The sequence below is a fragment of the Pseudonaja textilis genome, chromosome 6, assembly GCF_049901715.1.
Source record: "Pseudonaja textilis isolate UNSWEBS1 chromosome 6, rPseTex1.2, whole genome shotgun sequence".
NCBI lineage: Eukaryota > Metazoa > Chordata > Lepidosauria > Squamata > Elapidae > Pseudonaja > Pseudonaja textilis.
In genome coordinates, this window is record NC_141995.1 from 14,304,627 (window position 1) to 14,324,462 (window position 19,836).

General features: G+C 37.2%; 1 protein-coding gene across 1 annotated transcript in view; it reads left to right on the forward strand.

Annotated features, from left to right (window-relative positions):
* GRID2 (glutamate ionotropic receptor delta type subunit 2) overlaps positions 1 to 19,836 on the forward strand; it is a 1,009,897-nt gene that overhangs the window by 796,648 nt on the left and 193,413 nt on the right. The window contains exon 11 of the mRNA XM_087935906.1: positions 9,824 to 10,136. Coding sequence (XP_087792032.1) covers positions 9,824 to 10,136 — 313 coding nt within the window. The remainder of the gene's footprint in view (positions 1 to 9,823; positions 10,137 to 19,836) is intronic.

Genomic DNA, 19,836 nt, shown 5'->3' on the forward strand with positions numbered 1-19,836 from the left:
GACGTTTTTTCTATTAGCATAATTCTGCTTTGTTTGGGATACTACAATACCTACCAGGCAAGTCTCCAATATAGCTTCAACTCACATGACTAAAAAGTATTACTAGAAGTAGCTTTCAACTTTACGTCCTCTCAATGTAAAGTCATGGAGACCCAAAGAAGACTTGTGCTGCTAGGAACAGAGATAAGAAATGTGCAACAGTGGCCAAAAAAAGCCAATGCAATCAATTCTACAGTAGGTTGCATTAAGAGAGGGGTAGAATCAAGATCAGATGAAATATTGGTATCATTTTATAAAACCTTAGTAAGGCCATACTTGGATCAAGTTTTGGTCACCACAATATAAAATAGATGTTGAGAGTCTGGAAACAGTGTGAAGAAGAGCAACAAAGATGATTAGGAGGCTGGAGGCTAAAACATATCAAGAATGGTTGCAGGAATTGGGTATATCTAGTCTAGGGAAAAGAAGGACTAGGGAAGACATGATAGCAGTGTTCAAATATTTGAGGGGCTGCCACAAAGAGGAAGGGGTCAGCCTATTATCCAAAGCACCAGAAAGCAAGACAAGAAATAATGGATGGAAATTAATCAAGGAGAGAAACAACCTAGAACTAAGGAGAAATTTCCTAATGGTCAGAACAATTAACCAGTGGAATGGCTTGCCTTCAGAAGTTGTGGGTGCTCCATCACTGGAACCTTTTAAGAAGAGAGTAGACAGCAGTTTGTCTGAAATGCTTTGGGGTCTCTTCCCCAAGCAAGGGGTTGGACAAGAAGACCTCCAAGGTCCCTTCCAACTCTGTTATTCTATGTCCTAAGTATTGCCTGACAGTTTAGAAAAGGCTGGTTGGAGGTTCAACATACTAAGTGGCAAAGTCTGTCCAAAGAATACATTAGTGGTCCAATGAAAAGGAGACAAGATGGGGAGAGAAACTATGCCTGAAAGAGCAAGATTTACCTGTTTGCATAATTCAAACAAAGAAACCTGTTTTGAACACTACAGCAACCCAAATTCCCTTCCTCTCCATACTCGTGGAATTCTTTGATCTCTAATTTTTTTTTTATATTCCATATTTTTGTGAGGGAAAAAATAGTTGACTTTGGATTTATCAGCATAACATGAAACGGAGATGGTGAGAGTAAGACAGGTTGCAAAGAGAAAAAAGATGCATTCGATGAATAAAGTTAAAAGGAAAAAAGGAAAGAAAAAAGCAGACTTGTGGGAAAAGAAGTTGGCTTGAAAGAACACTGATCAGTTTAAGTGTTTCTTGCCTCTTGATTCCCTCCTGCATTTGAATGCTTGCTTTGTGATTTCAGATAGGCCTTGACATACAACCCTACAACCATTCATTTAGTGACTGTTTGAAGTTATAACACTTCAAAAAGTGACTTGCCATCAGTCATTACATTAAAAATGGTCTTAAAATTTGGCATGATTTACTTAACAATCACTTTGCTTAATAATGGAAATTCTGTCTCAATTGTGGTTAAGGACTTCATAACAACTTATTTATTCAGCTATAAAAACAATTTGCTGCCCACTCTGTTAACAAACCCTGTACAATGTAGATTAGACAACATATAGTCAACTAAGTCCCTTCCAAATGTTTTGGGATTCAGGCCAAACCCGTGTGGCTTGTGGCCAGTGGCCATTGTCAAGTGGTTGTGAGAGTTAGTCCAAAATAGGTACAGATCATCAGACTGTCAGCTTCTTGGAATTGTATGTGAACTATTTCCTCTGTTTATTTGTTTAGTTTGTCTTCCTCCAAAAGATTTTCTTGGATGTAGATGGATAACGTATTTACCAAGTCCCTCTGATGCATATATTTTCCTTTTCAACAGTAATATTAGATTAGATTACCAAAAACAATCTGGTAGCACTTTTTGTGACAAGCCAATTTTATTACAGGGCAGTAGCTTTTGCAAGCTACAGCTAATGTTATCAAGATGCATCAGGTTTCTCATACAAGTCCCCTTCTGATTTTGGGCTACTGTAAAGAGCTCTCTTCCTTCATAGATTAAATTATGAAAGTATATTCAAGTCTAAAGTCAAGCAGTGAGTTGCATGTTCTGAGAAGTGAGTCTAGTCTGTTGGGGACAGATACATAAATAGCTACTGAATATCTATATTCTTTTTCAAGTATTGAGAATATGGCAATATAACATATTGGTAGAAGGACAAGATTGCAGGTAGTCCTCAACTTACAACCAAAACTGAGCCCAAAATTTCTATCATTAGGTAAAATATTTATTAAGTGGAGTTTGCCCTCATTTTACAATCTTTCTTGCCACGCTTGTTAAGTGAATTAGGTAATACAAATCTATACATTGATTACTGTGCTGACTGTATCAAAAGCAAGAGCCTCAACCCACATCCCAATATCCATCACCCAAACATCCAACGTTAGGGATGCACGTCCCTTACTTCCTCCAGACCAACTACTTCATATCTTAAATGCAAACTACTTAATGCAAGAAGCCTCGCAAATAAAATGCATGAATTCCTCATCCTTCTCAGCTCAACCACATTTGACGTTATATTTGTCTGTGAGACATGGTTAAATGCATCTTTCCCAGACTCCATTACCACTACAAGAGAATATCAAGTTTTTGGGTCAGATCATGAAATCCGTAGAGGTGGTGGAGCTGCTATATTCTATAAAAAGTCTCTAAATCTAGAAAAGATCCAAATTATACAAGAGCTTGCTCTTCCCAAGACCATCATCTGTGAACTGTCCTTAAACATCTCAATCCGCTTCTTACTTTGCTATCATGCCCTTGACTCTGATATAATTCATGCAAACAAGCTAACTTCATGACTGACATGGGCTGCCTCCTGCCCACACCCTCTCATTTTTCTTGGTGACCTCAATTTACCTCTTATAAATTGGACACTAAATGAATGTACATCTGAACCCATTCATACAACCCTGTACAATGCTGTTACCACACTAGGACTAGGACCATCTAGTAACCCACAATACTAGACTTAACAACTACCTCAATCTCATTTTCTGCAACAGTTTGAATTCAATTTATGGAATACAAATTAATGAACCCTTTTCCAACAGTGACCACAGCATGATTGACTTTTGTCTCAAAATATGTCCTCACAAAAATCACCATAACGACAGGATCCCAATTATAACTTCAGAAAAGGCAATTATGATCTTATAGACAACGATCTCTCATCTCTTGATTGGCAAATTCTATTCACTGGATGCAATACTGTTGAAGACCACTACAACGTATTTTTACTTGAAGTCAAGAGTCATCAAACTATATGTACTAATAACAACTCCCAGAACCAGAAAAAACAAATTACCCATAACAATAAGGAAGCTCCAATCTCAAAAAAAATCCCTTTGGCAGAAAAACAAATCTGGTCACGTTGCGAACTTTAAAAGCTGATACAAAAATTTATGCCACCAGATAGACTGAATGTACCAATTATCACACTAAACAAGAAGAAAATCTTCTATGCACCAATTCTACCCGTGCTTTCTACAATTTTGTAAACAACAAACTAAAAGACTCAAGGTCCATCCCACCCCTAAAAGAACCAAATGGTAAAGACTGCAACAATGGTACCATTAAAGCCAACCTCTTTAACACATTCTTTGGCTCAGTATTTGTAAACAGCAATGGATCATGCCCAATATTTCCTAGTTGAACTCCAGACAACTACAATGATCTAATACATATCGATTTTACAGAAGACAATGTTGAAAAAGCACTACGCAATCTAAAACCATTTCTATCTATTGGACTGGATGGAATAAGTACCTACTTCTTAAAAATGCTACCCATTGCCATAGCCGAACCTCTAAGCATAATCTTTGAAAAGTCTTTCAGGACCAGCTCCTTGCCAAAACTATGGTCACAAGCCACAGTCATTCCCATCTTCAAAAAGGGAGACCCCAGCCTAGCTGAAAATTACAGACTAATTTCTTTATGCTGTGTCACCTGTAAAGTCATGGAATCAATTATTAACCAATCCATTATCCTCCACTTAGAGATAAACAACCTACTCTCTAACAATCAGTTTGGTTTCAGAAGGAAACTGTCTTGTAACCTGCAACTCTTGCACTGTAAAAACATATGGACTACACAACTTGATCAGGGCAAAGCAATTGTCACAATTTACATAGACTTCTGTAAAGCCTTTGATTCAGTGGTACATGACAAACTACTCCTAAAACTAAGGTCTTATGGTATCTCTGGAAACCTGCATAACTGGATAGAAGCATTCCTGTCAAACAGGCAACAAATGGTCAAAATTGGGAGCCTCCTATCAAATCCTGTACTTGTCAACAGTGATGTCCCCCAAGGCAGTGTTCTAGGACCAACTCTTTTCATACTCTACATAAATCACCTCTGTGATCATATCAAGAGCAACTGCATTCTCTTCGCTGATGATGTAAAGCTATTCAACACCACTGACAATGCTGCTACATTTCAAAAAGACCTCGACTATATGTCAGAATGGTCAAACAATTGGCAACTTCTAATGTCAACAAATAAATGCTCTATCTTACATATTGGCAACAAAAATAAAAAAATCAAATACAAGCTAAATAGTCAAGACCTTGTTGATGATCCAAACTCTGTCAAGGACCTTGGAGTAGTCATCTCAAATGATTTAAGTGCTAGAGCCCACTGTAACTACACAGCCAAAAAGGCATTAAGAGTTGTTAACCTAATCCTGAATAGCTTTTTCTCTGGTAATATCACTCTACTAACTAGAGCATATAAAACATTTGCTAGACCAATACTTTACTACAGCTCATCAGTCTGGAACCCGCAATGCATATCTGATATTAATACAATTGAGAAAATCCAGAAATATTTTACGAGAAGAATCCTCCACTCCTCTACTCGTAGTAGAATACCTTATGCCACCAGACTTGAAATTTTAGACCTAGACAACTTAGAACTACGCCACCTTCTGTCTGATCTAAGTATAGTATATAAAATTATACATTACAATGTCCTACCTATCAATGAATACTTCAGCTTCAACCAAAACAATACAATAGCACTAAATAGATACAAAACTAAACCACACCAAACTTGATTGCAGGAAATACGACTTCAGCAACAGAGTTGTCAATGTCTGGAATACTCTACCTGACTCTGTGGTTTCTTCCCCAAACCGCAAAATCTTTAACTTTAGACTGTCTACTGTTGACCTCACCCCTTTCCTAAGAGGTCTGTAGGGGGTGTGCAAAAGCGCACCAAAACATGCCTACCGTCCCTGTCCTATTGTTTCTTTTTTTCTTATTCATATCCATTTCATATATTTATAACCATGTTTATACTTATACCTGTTATCTAATAATTGTTTGACAAAATAAACAAACAAATAAATAAATAAATAAATAACGAATCACTGCAGTTGTTAAGTTAGTAATGTAGTGGTTAAGTGAATCTTGCCTCCTTATTGACTTCTCAGAAAGTCACAAAAGGTGATTATATGATCCGAAGACACTGTCATAAATATGAGTCAGTTGCCAAGCCACTGAATTCTGATCATGTGACCATGGGGATGCTGCAACCGTCATAAGTGTGAAAAATGTCCCTTTTTTTCAGGGACGTAATTTTGAACAACCACTAAATGTCAATTAACTCAGTACTATCACAATTTAACACACCCTTTTCTGACAAATCAAACACAAATTCAAAAGGAATAAAAACCTTGTAATGCTTTTACAAAATAATTAGCTGTGATAAGCACAAGCCTTGCCAAACTGTGTGAGGCTTGCTTGCCAAAAGATAACAGACAAGAAATAATTTTAAAAATAAGAATCTTCAAATACAAACTCAGGATACTGGAATGTCCATGAGGCTGTAGTTTCAAAATGTCTTTGCCTTCTGCAAAGAAGGTTTGTTTCACAGCTGGCTTTTATCTTCTTGAGGGAGGGGCCATTACCTTGCAGCTTTACTCCCGAGTCACCCATCATTTTAAGTGCATCATCTTGTAATATATTTTTTTAAATGTAGCTTTTTGTTAGCAATATTTTGTAGAATCCATTTTACTTTACTTTCCAGAATATGGGATATCATACCTGGTTAAACCTTCATGAATATCATTAATGTTCAGATATTTTTTGTAAAGTTCTTCTGAACATTTGCAATATTGCTTCTTTAGCTCTACTTTCCAAAATAAATCAATTTATTTCATTGCATTTCATGGCCACCTGACTATGCCATGATTCTAGGTAGCTTGTAAACAGAAAATAAGAAACCATTGCATATAAAAAGAACTAACCACACAACCATTTCAACACACTGTAAAAACAAACTCAATTAATAGGGACTCCATAATGTCCTGATTCCAAGGTCTGGGAGAACAACCAAGTTTTAATGACTTTCTGAACGTCATTAGCATAAGGACTCTATGAAACTCTGGAGGATGTCTTTCCAAAGAGCACGCAATGAAGTACATTTCCTTAATCCCATGAGATCACACTGTTTATCAATGGAATCCAGAGTGCATTCTCTTTGCTTGATCTTGTTGGAGATATTTATCTTGGCTTTTATCACATAAATTTTTAGCTTGGTTTTCTGTAATTGTCTTAAATAAAAACTTTTGTCTCCCATTCAGTTGTAATCATCTTTGCATTGCTTTGTTAGAGGTAACTTCTTGCTCTTCTTTGAAAGTCAGCATTTAGGTGGACTTTCCCCCCCCCCCCTCTATTTCTTTTGTTTGCTTTTTCCATTTCTTCAGCTATTTTCAAATTGACCAATTTAGTTTGACTTAAATAAAATTGCTTCAAATACAGACCTGGCTAAGTGGTTACCTGTCATTAGGAAGGAAACCGGATAAAATGCTCTTCTGAGTTCTTTTTAGCTTCCTGCTTGCATTTGCTATCGTGGATAATAGCATTTTTTTATTGACATGAATTATGTGGAGACATTGATTCTAACAAAGGTTATATTCTTGCTTTACCCATTTGTTCCATCATAAAGTTTTAATAAATTATTGTTTTCTCAATTAGAATTATGATACAGCTAATTGCAGGGCGCTATAATTTGTTTACCAGTTAGCTATAGAGACAATGACAGTACTTGCAGAAGCAGCTACCTCTCTCAGTTCATCCTCCAATGCACCCAGCTGTTTTTCCTTGCTAATAGATGCCTTCAAATGTCTTCAAATGACTTCAAGTGTCTGTCTTGAAAGCTAATGCCAGATAGAAATGTGCCTGGAAGTTTCCTAAACTTGTGAAATAAGTTTCCATTTTTCAAACTTATTATTGCAATGCTTAAGAATTTATTTCAAATTTCTCTTGTTGTTGTTTCTAAGCTTAGTTGCTTGTTGTGGCATCCTCTTATGGCTTTATTACATGTATTTCTGCAACTTCAAAGTTCCCTTGGGGAACATGGTGACTTATGTGGTTAGGAAGCTGAGTTAGAGGTTAGCAAGTGCATGTTCAAGACCCAACTGCTGCAGAATGGGGTAAGCTCACGTCATTCATTCCAGCTAATCCGTTCAACTTGGAAGCCCTTTAAAAGGTGCCTCCAACATAAATGAGAATGGGAGCTTCCTTTGTTGCCCACATTTCCTAAATTGAATCTGGAACTTCAGATTAACTGATACATGGGAAGGCAACAGACACTAGATATAGAACAGTAGTGAAGTCCAAGTTCCTTGAAAGTTCCTTGAAAGTTCCTTGGCTACTTCATTAGTTAATAACAGAAAACAGATAATCAGAGTTAGACGGGACCTTGTAGGTCATCTTGTCCAACCCCCCACCCAAGCAGGAGACCCTACACCATTTCTGACAAATGGCAGTCCAATCTCTTCTTGAAAGTCCCAAGTGATGGTGTTCCCACAAGTTCCCACAACAAGTTCAAGTACACCACACTCCATTGTGACAATTTCTCTTGCCTTTTAAAAAGACATTTTGGAAATGAATTATATTTCATTAAATAATTGGTAGAGGAAAATCTTTCTTTCTTTTGCACTATGGTGGTAAAAAAATTTAAGTAGACAAAACGTATTGATTTTTGTCAACAAAATCTACTAGGCATTATTCAATCAAAGTTAAATATTGTTCTGTTCCTGTTGATATAAATATGGATTTAACAAGCAAAGCACAGATTGGATCAATGTCATTAGCTGGCAACCAGTTTCTGCTAGTCATTAGGCAAAATTTCCTCATGATAAAAAATGTTCAAAGCATGGAATGGCTTTTAGTTGTTATGAACCTGCAGAAACTGGATTGACCAATGTTAGAGATCTATAGATCTATAGATCTTTGGTTAGAAATTCCAAAATTCAGAACAGAGTTTGCCTAAAATGATCTCTTAAAATATTGTTTTAGGATTGAATTCATGCAGCATATTATGCTGCAGTGTGTCTTACTTGATCTTGGCTTAGTGATATATTAATTCTATTCCTGTGGTTTCTAGTCTAGAGAAAATGTCTGTCTATAGCTATTTATTCAAAAGTAGAATCAAACAAACCATGGTTTAGTGCAGTGGGTGAGCCTAACATGATTCTATTAATGCTATGACTAAGAGAAATCCAATTGTGCTGCCATAAGCAAAATACTTTTTTTATTTTTTACTGAATATAAAAATAAAGGCAACCTCTTACCTCCCACCTTACTTCCTTTTTTCATTCTGGTTTTCTTTGTACCATACTTTTTTTTGCTTGTTTAACATGAAAACATCAATTAAATAGAAAAATTAAATTTGATTTCTATGTATGAGTAAGAGACTAGCAAAAGAATAATATTAAAATAGAAAACAATTGTAAATTGATTTTTTTAGTGATCTATATCTCCTCTGTTTTTAATTCTATAATGGAGAGTTCTAAAAGGTTTTCAATCCAATTTTGTCTTAAAAGCACAGAATATAATTTCCAAAACCATAAATCAATATGTTTTCCTACAAACAATTTCTGAAGTAGAAAAAAGTATTTATAGATAGATAGATAGATAGATAGATAGATAGATAGATAGATAGATAGATAGATAGATAGATAGATAGATAGATATAGATATAGATATAGATATAGATATAGATATAGATATAGATATAGATATAGATATAGATATAGATAGATAAATGGTATTTAGGTTTCTTCGGGTATTTTCCCACATCTTAATATTTGTGCTTTTATTATAGCGACATTTCGGCAAAATCTCATCTGCCATCCTCAGGCTTGTGTATTGGGTTCTTTTTAATCATGTGTGTCAGGCTTGGCAGCCATTTTTTGTTTGAATTTGATGCTGGCTTTCTGCTTTATTTGAATGTTTTTTTCCTCATCTTGACTGGCTGGGAGTCTAGGTCTGTTTTTATTGGTCTTCGAGTTGCTGTGTTCTTGATTGGTTGGCAACATTGTGTTTTGTGCATTGGGGTTTCTTAGTGCAGCTTGGTTTCTTGTGAATCGGCCATTCACAAGATGAGGAAAAAACCATTCAAATAAAGTAGAAAGCCAACACCGAATTCAAACTAAAAATGGCTGCTAAGCCTGACACACAAGATTAAAAAGAACCCAACACACAAGCCTGAGGATAGCATATGAGATTATGTCAAAACATCGCTATAATAAAAGCACAAATATTAAGTCGTGGGAAAATACCCGAAGAAACCTAAATACCATACATATAAATATCTGCGAAAACATAAGAAAACGTATGTGTGTGTGTGTGTTCCTAGTCAACTTTGTATATGTTTTCTTACTACCTGGGTTGTTACACGTGAACTGCAAGGTAAACAAAACTTGGCAACTCTTTTTCCAAGAGAGGTTTCAGACAGAAGTGATGCTGTTTTTCTCTTGCTAAGGGAAATGAATTTTCTGTCTCTTTTTTCTTTAGAGAGCTGATATAGGCATTTCTGCATTAACGATTACACCAGATCGGGAAAATGTGGTTGACTTTACAACTCGCTACATGGACTACTCAGTGGGAGTCTTGCTGCAAAAGGCTGAAAAGACCATGGACATGTTTGCTTGTTTGGCACCGTTTGACCTCTCCCTCTGGGCTTGCATCGCTGGCACAGTACTGCTCGTCGGACTCTTGGTGTATCTTCTCAACTGGCTTAACCCTCCACGGCTTCAGATGGGATCGATGACCTCCACAACACTCTACAACTCCATGTGGTTTGTGTACGGATCCTTTGTGCAGCAAGGTAAGAAATGTATATGAATCTCATGATGCAGTTGGTGGAATGCAGGTAGACCTTGGCTTACATTAGTTGGTTTACAATGGCACTGAAAAAAGCCATATACATTGCAGCATTCCCATGGACATGTGATCAAAATTCTGACACTTTTTTTTAGGGCAAGTTTTTTTATTTATATATAAACATTTTGAATACAGTGTATTGTCTGGGCATACCATTTTACAAAGGAAAAGGAAAGAAAAACAGAAATAGTAACATATATGTTAATAACAATAGTAGTTGTTGTTGTTAGTTGCAAAGTCATGTCTGAGACCCATCGCGACCCCATGGACAATGTTCCTCCAGGCCTTCCTGTCCTTTACCATCTTCTGGAGTCCATTTAAGCTCACACCGACTCCGCTGCTTCAGTGACTCCATCCAGCCACCTCATTCTCTCTCGTCCCCTTCTTCCATTGCTCTCAATCATTCCCAGAATTAGACTCTTCTCCATTGAGTCCTTCCTTCTCATTAGGTAGCCAAAATATTTGAGTTTCATCTTCAGGATCTGGCCTTCCAAAGAGCAGTCAGGGTGGATCCCCTCTAGGACTGACTGGTTTGATTGCCTTGCAGACCAAGGGATTCCCAGGAGTCTTCTCCAGCACCAGAGTTCAAAGGCCTCCATTCTTTGGTGCTCAGCCTTTCTTATGGTCCAGTTTTCACAGCCATACATAGTAACTGGGATAGTAGTGGTAGTACAACAGAATGATTTAATCTTATTTATAATTAAGCTAGCATATTTGTGATACTATTGATTATATTAGCATACTTATAGTTATACACAATGTTTATGTTTAATTTGTACTGTATATAGCAATACTCTTTCTTCATCTAATTTCTACCTCTTATTTTTAACCACTGATAGAATCTATTCCACGTTAAATAATACTCTGTATCTCCTTTATCTTTTATTTTCAATGTCAATCTATCTGCACAATCCAATATTTTTTGTATTATATTTTCATCTGGTGGAGTTTTCTCATTTTCCAATATTGTGCAAATACAATTCTTGCTGCGTTTAATGCATGTAAAATTAAATATATAGTCCCTTTATCATAACTTTCTGGTATTATACCTAACAAAACTATTGCTGGTTTCAAATCTATATGCTGTTTGATTACCTTTTCCAACCATGTGTGTATTTTTGTCCAGTATTTTCTTGCTTTCATACATGTCCACCACATATGATAATAAGTACTGGGGTGTGTGGTAGACATATTCTTAATTTTTTTTTGCTAGTCTTGCCGGTGGCAAGTGGCCACCTAGAAAACAGATTCTGACACTTGGCAACTGATTCATATTTGTGATGGTTGCAGTGTCCTAGAATCATGTAATTGCCTTTTGCAACCTTCTGACAAACAAAGGCAATGTGGAAACTAGATTTACTACACAACCATGTTACTAACTTAACAGCTGCAGTGATTCATTTAACAACTGGAGCAAGAAAAGTTGTAAAATGGAGCAAAACTCACTTAATAAATATCTCACTTAACAACAGAAATTTTGGGCCCAATTGTGATCGTAGGTATATATACATATACATATACATATACATATACATATACATATACATATACATATACATATATATATATATATATATATATATATATATCTTTTGAATTAATGTAAATATATAGTGTATTAATATTCTAAAAATATACTATGAAAACAGCTAGCAAATTCTCATTTTGACAAGGGACATAACTCACAAGGACATGTCTTGGAAAAGGAGAAATGAGGGAGCAAATTGTGTGAGAAATGCTTGTGATTCATCCTTAAATGCTTCTTGAAAGTGAGGATGGATAAGCTGGAAGAATTATTAGTCTTCCCATAATAGTAAACAAGAGAAAGAAATAGACCCCAATAAGAAAGAAGTATAGGAAACAGAAAGAAAAATAGTGATCAGTAAACAGGAAAATGCTACAGAAAGAAAAAAGAGTAGAAGATAATAAAGAATGAAAACAGCTAGATATCAGAGACAAGTTAGTGCAGATCTGACATCCTTAAAGACAGAAAATGGGGTAATAAAACTCTATGTGGACTGAAAAAAAAATTGAGATTTTAATCCATAGTAATCACTAATACTAGATAGGGCTCCATCTAACTTTTGATCTCTCGTGGCAGGAATTGAACATTTCCTAGCAGTCTTAAGGAGCAAGCACCAGCTCTTTGATCTTCAAAAAAAGCCAACAGCTGGAAAGGATATCAGAACAAAGACAGTTAAATACCCCAAACAAATAGGAAAAATAAGGTCATGGTGTAGAAAAAAATAATACCTAGCTAGATAAATAGGGAAGGGAAAATTCTAAGAAAAAGAGATATGTATACCAGCAGTTAACTATAGAAACTGTTAGAGAATGGATATTGAACTGTATTTGACTACAAAACCCCAGAAACACTAGATAGCGGCAAATAGACATAGAAAACTTTAATTACCCCATATGAAGTTAGTTCACAATTTGGATGTTTTGAATTTGCAACTTCCTGCTAGTATAGCTGGTGGAGGGTGTGGCCTCTTCACAATTACATCTTGTATCCCAGTTGCCAGGATCCAGTTCCTGGATCAAGAACTTTGTGCATGCTCACCCATATCCTCATCACCTGATGGTTAGACTACTGCAATTCACTGTCCATTGAGTTGCTGTTGAAGACCATTTAGAAGTTTCAAGTGATGTAACAACAGCTGCCTATGTTGTTATGGTCAGATCAAAATTTGCCCACCTACCACTGCTGTTCTGCAAGCTGCATTAGCTGCTTAGCCAGTTACCTTACCTTGGTGCATGCTCACCAAACTGGTTGTTAAACCGGTAGAATCCCACCACTACATTCTGTAGACCACTTATGGGAATTGATCAGAAGCTTTAATAAATAAGCAAATAGTGAGTGAGTGAGTGTATGAATGTATGTATGTATGTGTGAATGGCTTTCTTTCCTGCCTCAGATTTTTGTAATTCAGATATCATATTCATTAGAATAGATAAGAAGGCATGGTATATAAACAATGAATTGTTGGAGAATAAGAGCAAAATCTAAGTTACATACTAAATTAGGTCACCACTTCCCCTATGCAAACTGTTGTTCTCTATAATTTCCTCAGTTATGAATCCCTTGAAATGAATGTGAAATATATACTATAACACTGGCAGCTAACCTTTTTGCACTCGCGTGCTCACATGCCAGCACCCAGCACTTCCTTCCTTCCCATTGAACACCATGCAAGGTTGAGCTCTGAAAATCAGTAAAAAAAATAGAATAAGAAATTCAACTTTTCCTTTTTATAGTCAATGCAAGCATTTTCCTGCCAAAGATTTCTTATGCTTTCTAATCAAGCAATGTCATTGTTTGTTTCAGTTTCATCACCAGTAGAGAGGCATTAATTCAGGTAAAATGTCAAGCATTACAAGTCCACAGAAAGAGGTTAACTTATCATTAATTATTAAAAATAAATTACAAATTATAAGAAAATTGGAGCATAATATCCAGCGTACTCAGTTCTCTTCTGGAAATAAAACTAGAATACCAGCATTTGCTTTTTGGAAAGCCATCTCTTTGAATAGATGGTCAATAAATAACAGGGAAGGGATCCATCTATAGGCCAGTCAAAATCTGCTGAACTGGTTTCTATGCAACAGCGATTCTCTTTTATCACTTGCTTGAGATGGCCATTTCTTCTCACTAAGTTGCCTTTTCTAGTGCATCGTAAATAGCCTTTATATCGACTAAGTGAACAGGTATAGACCATTCCAATCGCACAATTCACCTGGCATTGTTTATTCACATACATTAGTCACTTTCTGCTCCTATTCTGCACATTATATGGCAGAATAATAAGCAGGTAATGGCAGGGCTCAAAGAAGAAAGTATGTGTTGTGTCTTATATAGCTATATATAACTTTGAACTGAGATGTCATTTCGATTAAGAGTCTCTATTAAGTCTCATTTCAGTTAAGAGTCTCTATTGCTGAAGCCACTCACTTTGTTCCAGTGGAAAGAGTGGTTCCTATGGTTCCTGTGTGTGCACAAAAAGTTATTCCCGTTGACATAAAGGGTCTGAACAAGGCCCCTTCTTGACAATTTGTCTCCTCTGTTAAAACAAACAAACAAACAGATTCTAGAAAGAGTGCAGAGAAGAGCCACAATGATGATTAGGGGACTGGAGGCTAAAACATACAAAGTGTCAGCGTTCCAACTAACCCACTCCAAACCAATAAAATCCAAGTCAAACATTTCCTCAAAATTTCATATTATTAGAGTTGTCATATTGGCACATCTGGGAAAACCCGAATCAGAGAATTCTGGGTTTTCCCTTCCCAAAAGAAAATCAAAGATCCATCCCTGCACCCATCAGTCCATCACATGGCTTAATCAAATGTTCTTACCAACTGGAGACATTCCTCCAAACACTCCTCTCCAGGTGCAGGGCAACATGTCCTTGACTCTCTGAGAAAGAATGTTGTTGTTTCTAATCTTCTACCTCACTATGAAATCCGCCCTCCCAAATTCCCAGGCACTGAATGTGGCAACCTCGAAGCTTCCAAGTAAAAAATAGCTTCCAAGGCTGACATAAAGAACAGTTACTGTAATTGGGTATGTCTAGTTTAATGAAAAGAAGGATAAGGGGTGACATGAGAGCAGTCTTCCAATATCTCAGGGGCTGCCCCAAAGAAGAGGGAGTCAAACTATTCTCCAAAGCACCTAAGGACAGGACAAGAAGCAATGGGTGGAAAGTAATCAAGGAGGGAAGCAACCTGGAACTAAGGAAAAATTTCCTGACAGGGAGAAAAATTAATCAATGGAACAAATTGCCTCCAGAAGTTGTAAATACTGCAACACTGGAAGTTTTTAAGAAGAGATTGGATAACCATTTGTCTGATATGCTATAGGGTTTCCTGCCTAAGCAGGGGGTTGGACTAGAAGACCTCCAAGGTCCCTTCCAACTCTGTTAGTCTATTCTAATTTTTTTTTAAAAAAAACCACAAAACTGTATCACAATCCACGCAAGCCCTTTAAATGTGCAAAATTAGAAACTTCCCTGTTTTGGAAGACATCTTCTGTAGTTTCTGAAAGGGTAATGGTTCTAATATTTTCCATAATTGCTGAACATATTTACAAAAGAAAATTGTGTTTCATTTTTAATATATATTCTATTACAGTCCTTCTGAGCCAAGCAGAATTAAGGGCGATGTATCTCCTTCAAACAGCTGAAAGGAGGACAAGCTTTCATTTGGCTAGAAAGGAAAGAACAATAATTTAATGGCGTTCATATTGAAATATATGAATATACAGAATGCTTGAATAATTAAGGCACAAAGGGCCTTGAATTCAAGTAGGGCAGCTCAGGAGATTCATTTATAATGTCAGTCTGCATTTCATATTCAATTTGAATCTGGAAAAAGCTGCACGAGCAGAAGCCCAATTGTTTACTACTCTCAGTGAATTCAGAATCAGGATGAGGGGAAAATATGCTAATTCCCAGTGACAGATTGACTGGCTACAAAGCTAAATCTAAAGTCTGTGTTCATTCCTCACTTGTTTTCCATTCTGCAGAAGAAGTATGGGGGGTTATTTATTTTAGAATAACTAATCTTCTGTGATTAATTGTGATTGGCACATCTTAACCAAGGCAATACGGGAAGTTTTAAATATTGCCATGTTCATTTAAGAAATCACTGTCAACAATTGATTTCAAACCTGACACAGTGGTAATTTCAGAACTGTACCTGAATGCACATACACTGAGAATAGAATAGAATAGAATAGAATAGAATAGAATAGAATAGAATAGAATAGAATAGAATAGAATAGAATTCTTCATTCAGAATTCTTTAGAATTCTGGCCAAGTGTGATTGGACACAAGGAATTTGTCTTTGGTGCATATGCTCTCAGTGTACATTAAAAAAATACATTCATCAAGAATCGTAAGTTAGAACACTTAGTGATCATCATAGGATACTAAATGAGCAACCAAATCATACTAGGAGACTAAACAGAACAATATAAATTGTAAAGATGCAAACAACATGGTTATAGTCATAAGTGGGAGGAGATAGGTAATAGGAAGGATGAGAGAAAGAATAGTAATATAGTCTTAGTAAATAGTTTGACAGTGTTGTGGGAATTAGTTGTTTAGCAGAGTGATGGCATTCAGGAAAAAAAATGACCTTGTATCTAGTTGAAAACTGTCAAACTACATAAGATTCTGGTTACTAAAGCACTATCAACCCCCCTATTTTATTCCATATATCAATGTATCCAAAATCTGCATCTTCCTTATTTTCTACTGAGTGACATTTCACAATCCTGCAAAGGTAATCTTTCTTGAAAGCAGGAAATAGCTCACTTTGCAGCCCTGTCTAAGCAGTTTACGGAGTCAACCTCTTGCCCCCAACAATCTGGGTCATCATTTTACCCACCTTGAAAGGATGAAAGGCTGAGTCCACCTTGAGCCTGGTGAGATTCAATCTGCCAAATTGCAGGCAGCCAGCAGGCAGCAGAAGTAGCCTGTGGTACTGCAGTCTAACCACTGTGCCACTGTGGCTGAAATACTGTTTTCAGTCATTTTTTTTTTTAAGGTAGCCAGCATTGGAAACATTTCAGTTCTGATCAAATGTGCAAGATGAAGGCAGATCTTCTGTTTCAGTATAAGGAAGTAGGTGATTGGAATGTTATGTTGCCTGGCTGAATTTTATTTCTAATTGTCAGAAGAATAATTTGGGGTTCCAACTTGAGCCAGGGCTGTGCAATAATAAATAAAAATGAGAACCAGACAGTTGTAGGGAAAGAAGAAATGTTTATTCCTTAAGGTGAAGAGTTTCCCTTTAGGGGCAGCTGCAGAGAAATGCAGTACAGCGTCATAGTTAAATAGGGGAGTTTGTCCAGGGTGTGGAAGTGTCTATGTGCTGACACTTGAGGTGACACTTGAGGGGCATGGGTGTGTGTAAGTACATGTCATCTATAATGTTTATTCTTGTGAAAATGCAGTTCCATTGGGAGAACCTAATTTAATTAACTCTACTTGGGTTTACTGACCTTACCCTTTGATATGTGGATTAGGTCTGGGTAACCTATTTGGGGGTTTGAGGAAGTTTAAGAAAAGGATTTTCCCTCATTTGCTGTTTTTGCTTTACTAATTTAGTTTCAGCTTGACTGACAATTATCTAGTTCTGTCACTGATTCTTGGCCCATTGTGAAGTCAGTTAATGTTTTAAGGGAAGTTGGAAACAGTATAACTGTCATGCCTCTATTGGAATCTGATTCAGAGGGGGAGGCTGAACAGCTGACAGGGAATGGGAGTGTGGCTCCATTGGCTGTGGAAGAAACTAGGGAAGGGCAAAATCCAGCTGGACAGAGCAGGAAAGAGGTAGAGAAAGGGAGAGTGAATTCAGGGGAAGACCCAGGCCCACCCCCTCTTCATAAGCATAGGCATGCAGGGAGGAATGGAGAAGGGAGCAATGTGAGTTTTATGGCTTACGGGGGAGGAAAGGGCCCTGATTCCCTTCATTAGCTGCAGCTGCGAACACAGTGTTTAAAAAGGGAAGCTGGACACAGAAAATTGTTGGGAACAAATCATGAATTTATCTGGTATCATCAAGGCTTATCTGTGTTCCTGGCGTCTTCCCAACTGTGTGTGTTGTGCTGTGCTTTCAAGTCTGCAATTCCTTCTCCTGCCCTATCAAGTTAATTACTGCAACATGGTTTGTTTGGATTTCCAGTTGCAGTTTGTGTGTACCTTGTTTTGGACTGAATTTTCTCCAATTAAAGGCTGTTCCTGGGAAAGTTTTTCTCTGGTTGAAGGTAATCTGAACATTGGGGGCAAAGTTGGAGATAATAAAGGGACTCTTCTTCCTTATTTAACTGGGTTGCCTTTGTGCTATGCCCCGGGTCATCACAGTAACAAATAAAGTGTATTTTGATATAAAACTGCTCACGTAACCTTTCTGAATCGCCTTGTCAGTTCACAGAAGGTTTTCCAAACTACTGAAACCTACTGCATCCAAATTTAAATCAGTGGAAATCAGGCATGTAAGAAAACTGTTTAAAAGCAACAAATGGAGTCGCTTCTTGGAGTACTTTTACAATAGTGTTCTATAAGAACTTCTATTCCAAGCTGACTTTACAAATGGCCAAATGGTTTGTGTGAATTAATATTCTTGAGTTCAACCCAGGGGCGACTGGAACAGGCAAACCTCTCACTGATTGACAGGAACTGTCTCCACATTTTAAAACAAAAGACTTAGTCACTGTGTGGCCTTATGTAATGGCCTTTGCTATATGTGTCTCCTTAAATTGCCACTTTCAAAGAAGATTGCAATTAAGAGAGATCATTTCCACTGATGAATGAACTTGGCATTATTATCTGCTAAAACACTTTTTTCTTGACAAAAGAAAAGACTGTTCATCTTATTTCTGTTTCCTTACTGTGCATGTCTTATTTTAATTAGTCCATATTTAGTAAGCATGAGAAAGAGTCAATAGCACATGATGTTAAAGTGCATATGATTGCATTGAAAAGTTTTGGTATTAAAAACAAACCCCATACTAGCAGATAGGTTTGCATTGTTCAATGATTTAAATCATCTTAAACGCTGGACATTCTTTAGAAAATCAGGTAATTTAATGGGGAGGGGATGCCCAAAGCTTTTGAGGACTTGGGAACAGTTTTAAATTTTAAGGTCACACTATGTTATTTTTCCTCCCAAAAGGTTGTCCTTCTGAGAATGGCAACTTTCAAAAAAGCAAACATTGGGATGCTTGCTTGCTTTTGTTTATTTTGGGGGCTTCTTTTTCTCTAAATTATAGGATGGGATCTACCTCAGACTAGAGGCCAGATTAACAGGGGTGCCTGGTGCCTTCAAATTTGTTCTCCAAGGCAAAGGCATGCATAGGAAGACAAATGATCAGTGGTGGGATTCAAAAAAATTTACTACTGGTTCTGTGGGTGTGGCTTGGGTGTGGCTTGGTGGGCATAGCAGTGGAAGATTACTGCAAAATCCATTCCCTCCCCACCAGTGGTGGGATTCAATTATTTTTACTACCAGTTCTATGGGTGAGGCTTGGTGGGCGTGGCAGGGGAAGGATACTGTAAAATCTCCAGTCAGAGGTTGTATTTGCCGGTTCTCTGAACTACTCAAAATTTCCACTACCGGTTCTCCAGAACTGGTCAGAACTTGCTGAATGCCACCTCTGATCCCCACTCCACCAACCTCCATTCTCCTGTGCATGGCAACCAAAGAAGACCCAGCCAATCAGCTGGGACTCGGGAGGCAGAGAATAGATGAGGGCAGGGCCAGTCAGAGGTGACATTTGCCAGTTCTCCAAACTATTCAAAATTTCTGCTACCAGTTCTCCAGAACTGGTCAGGACCTGCTGAATACCACCTCTGCAAAAGATAGGTAGCATTTACCTGCCACACCTCATAGATATTTGCAAGCCCTGCCAAGTCATCCCAAGGAAAGGTAGAATTGTTTTAAGTCTTAAGGTGTTTTAAGTGGAGGCTACAGTCATACTGCTGAATGCTCTGGAACACTTTTGGAGATTTGAGTCTTTAATTATGATAAAGTGCTAAACGTTATTAAATTAGATGTGTGGGTGATGCTTTGCTTTTTAATCAGTTTCACAATTATTCGGTTTAATTATGAAATCCACCAATGAATGGAGTCTTAGGGA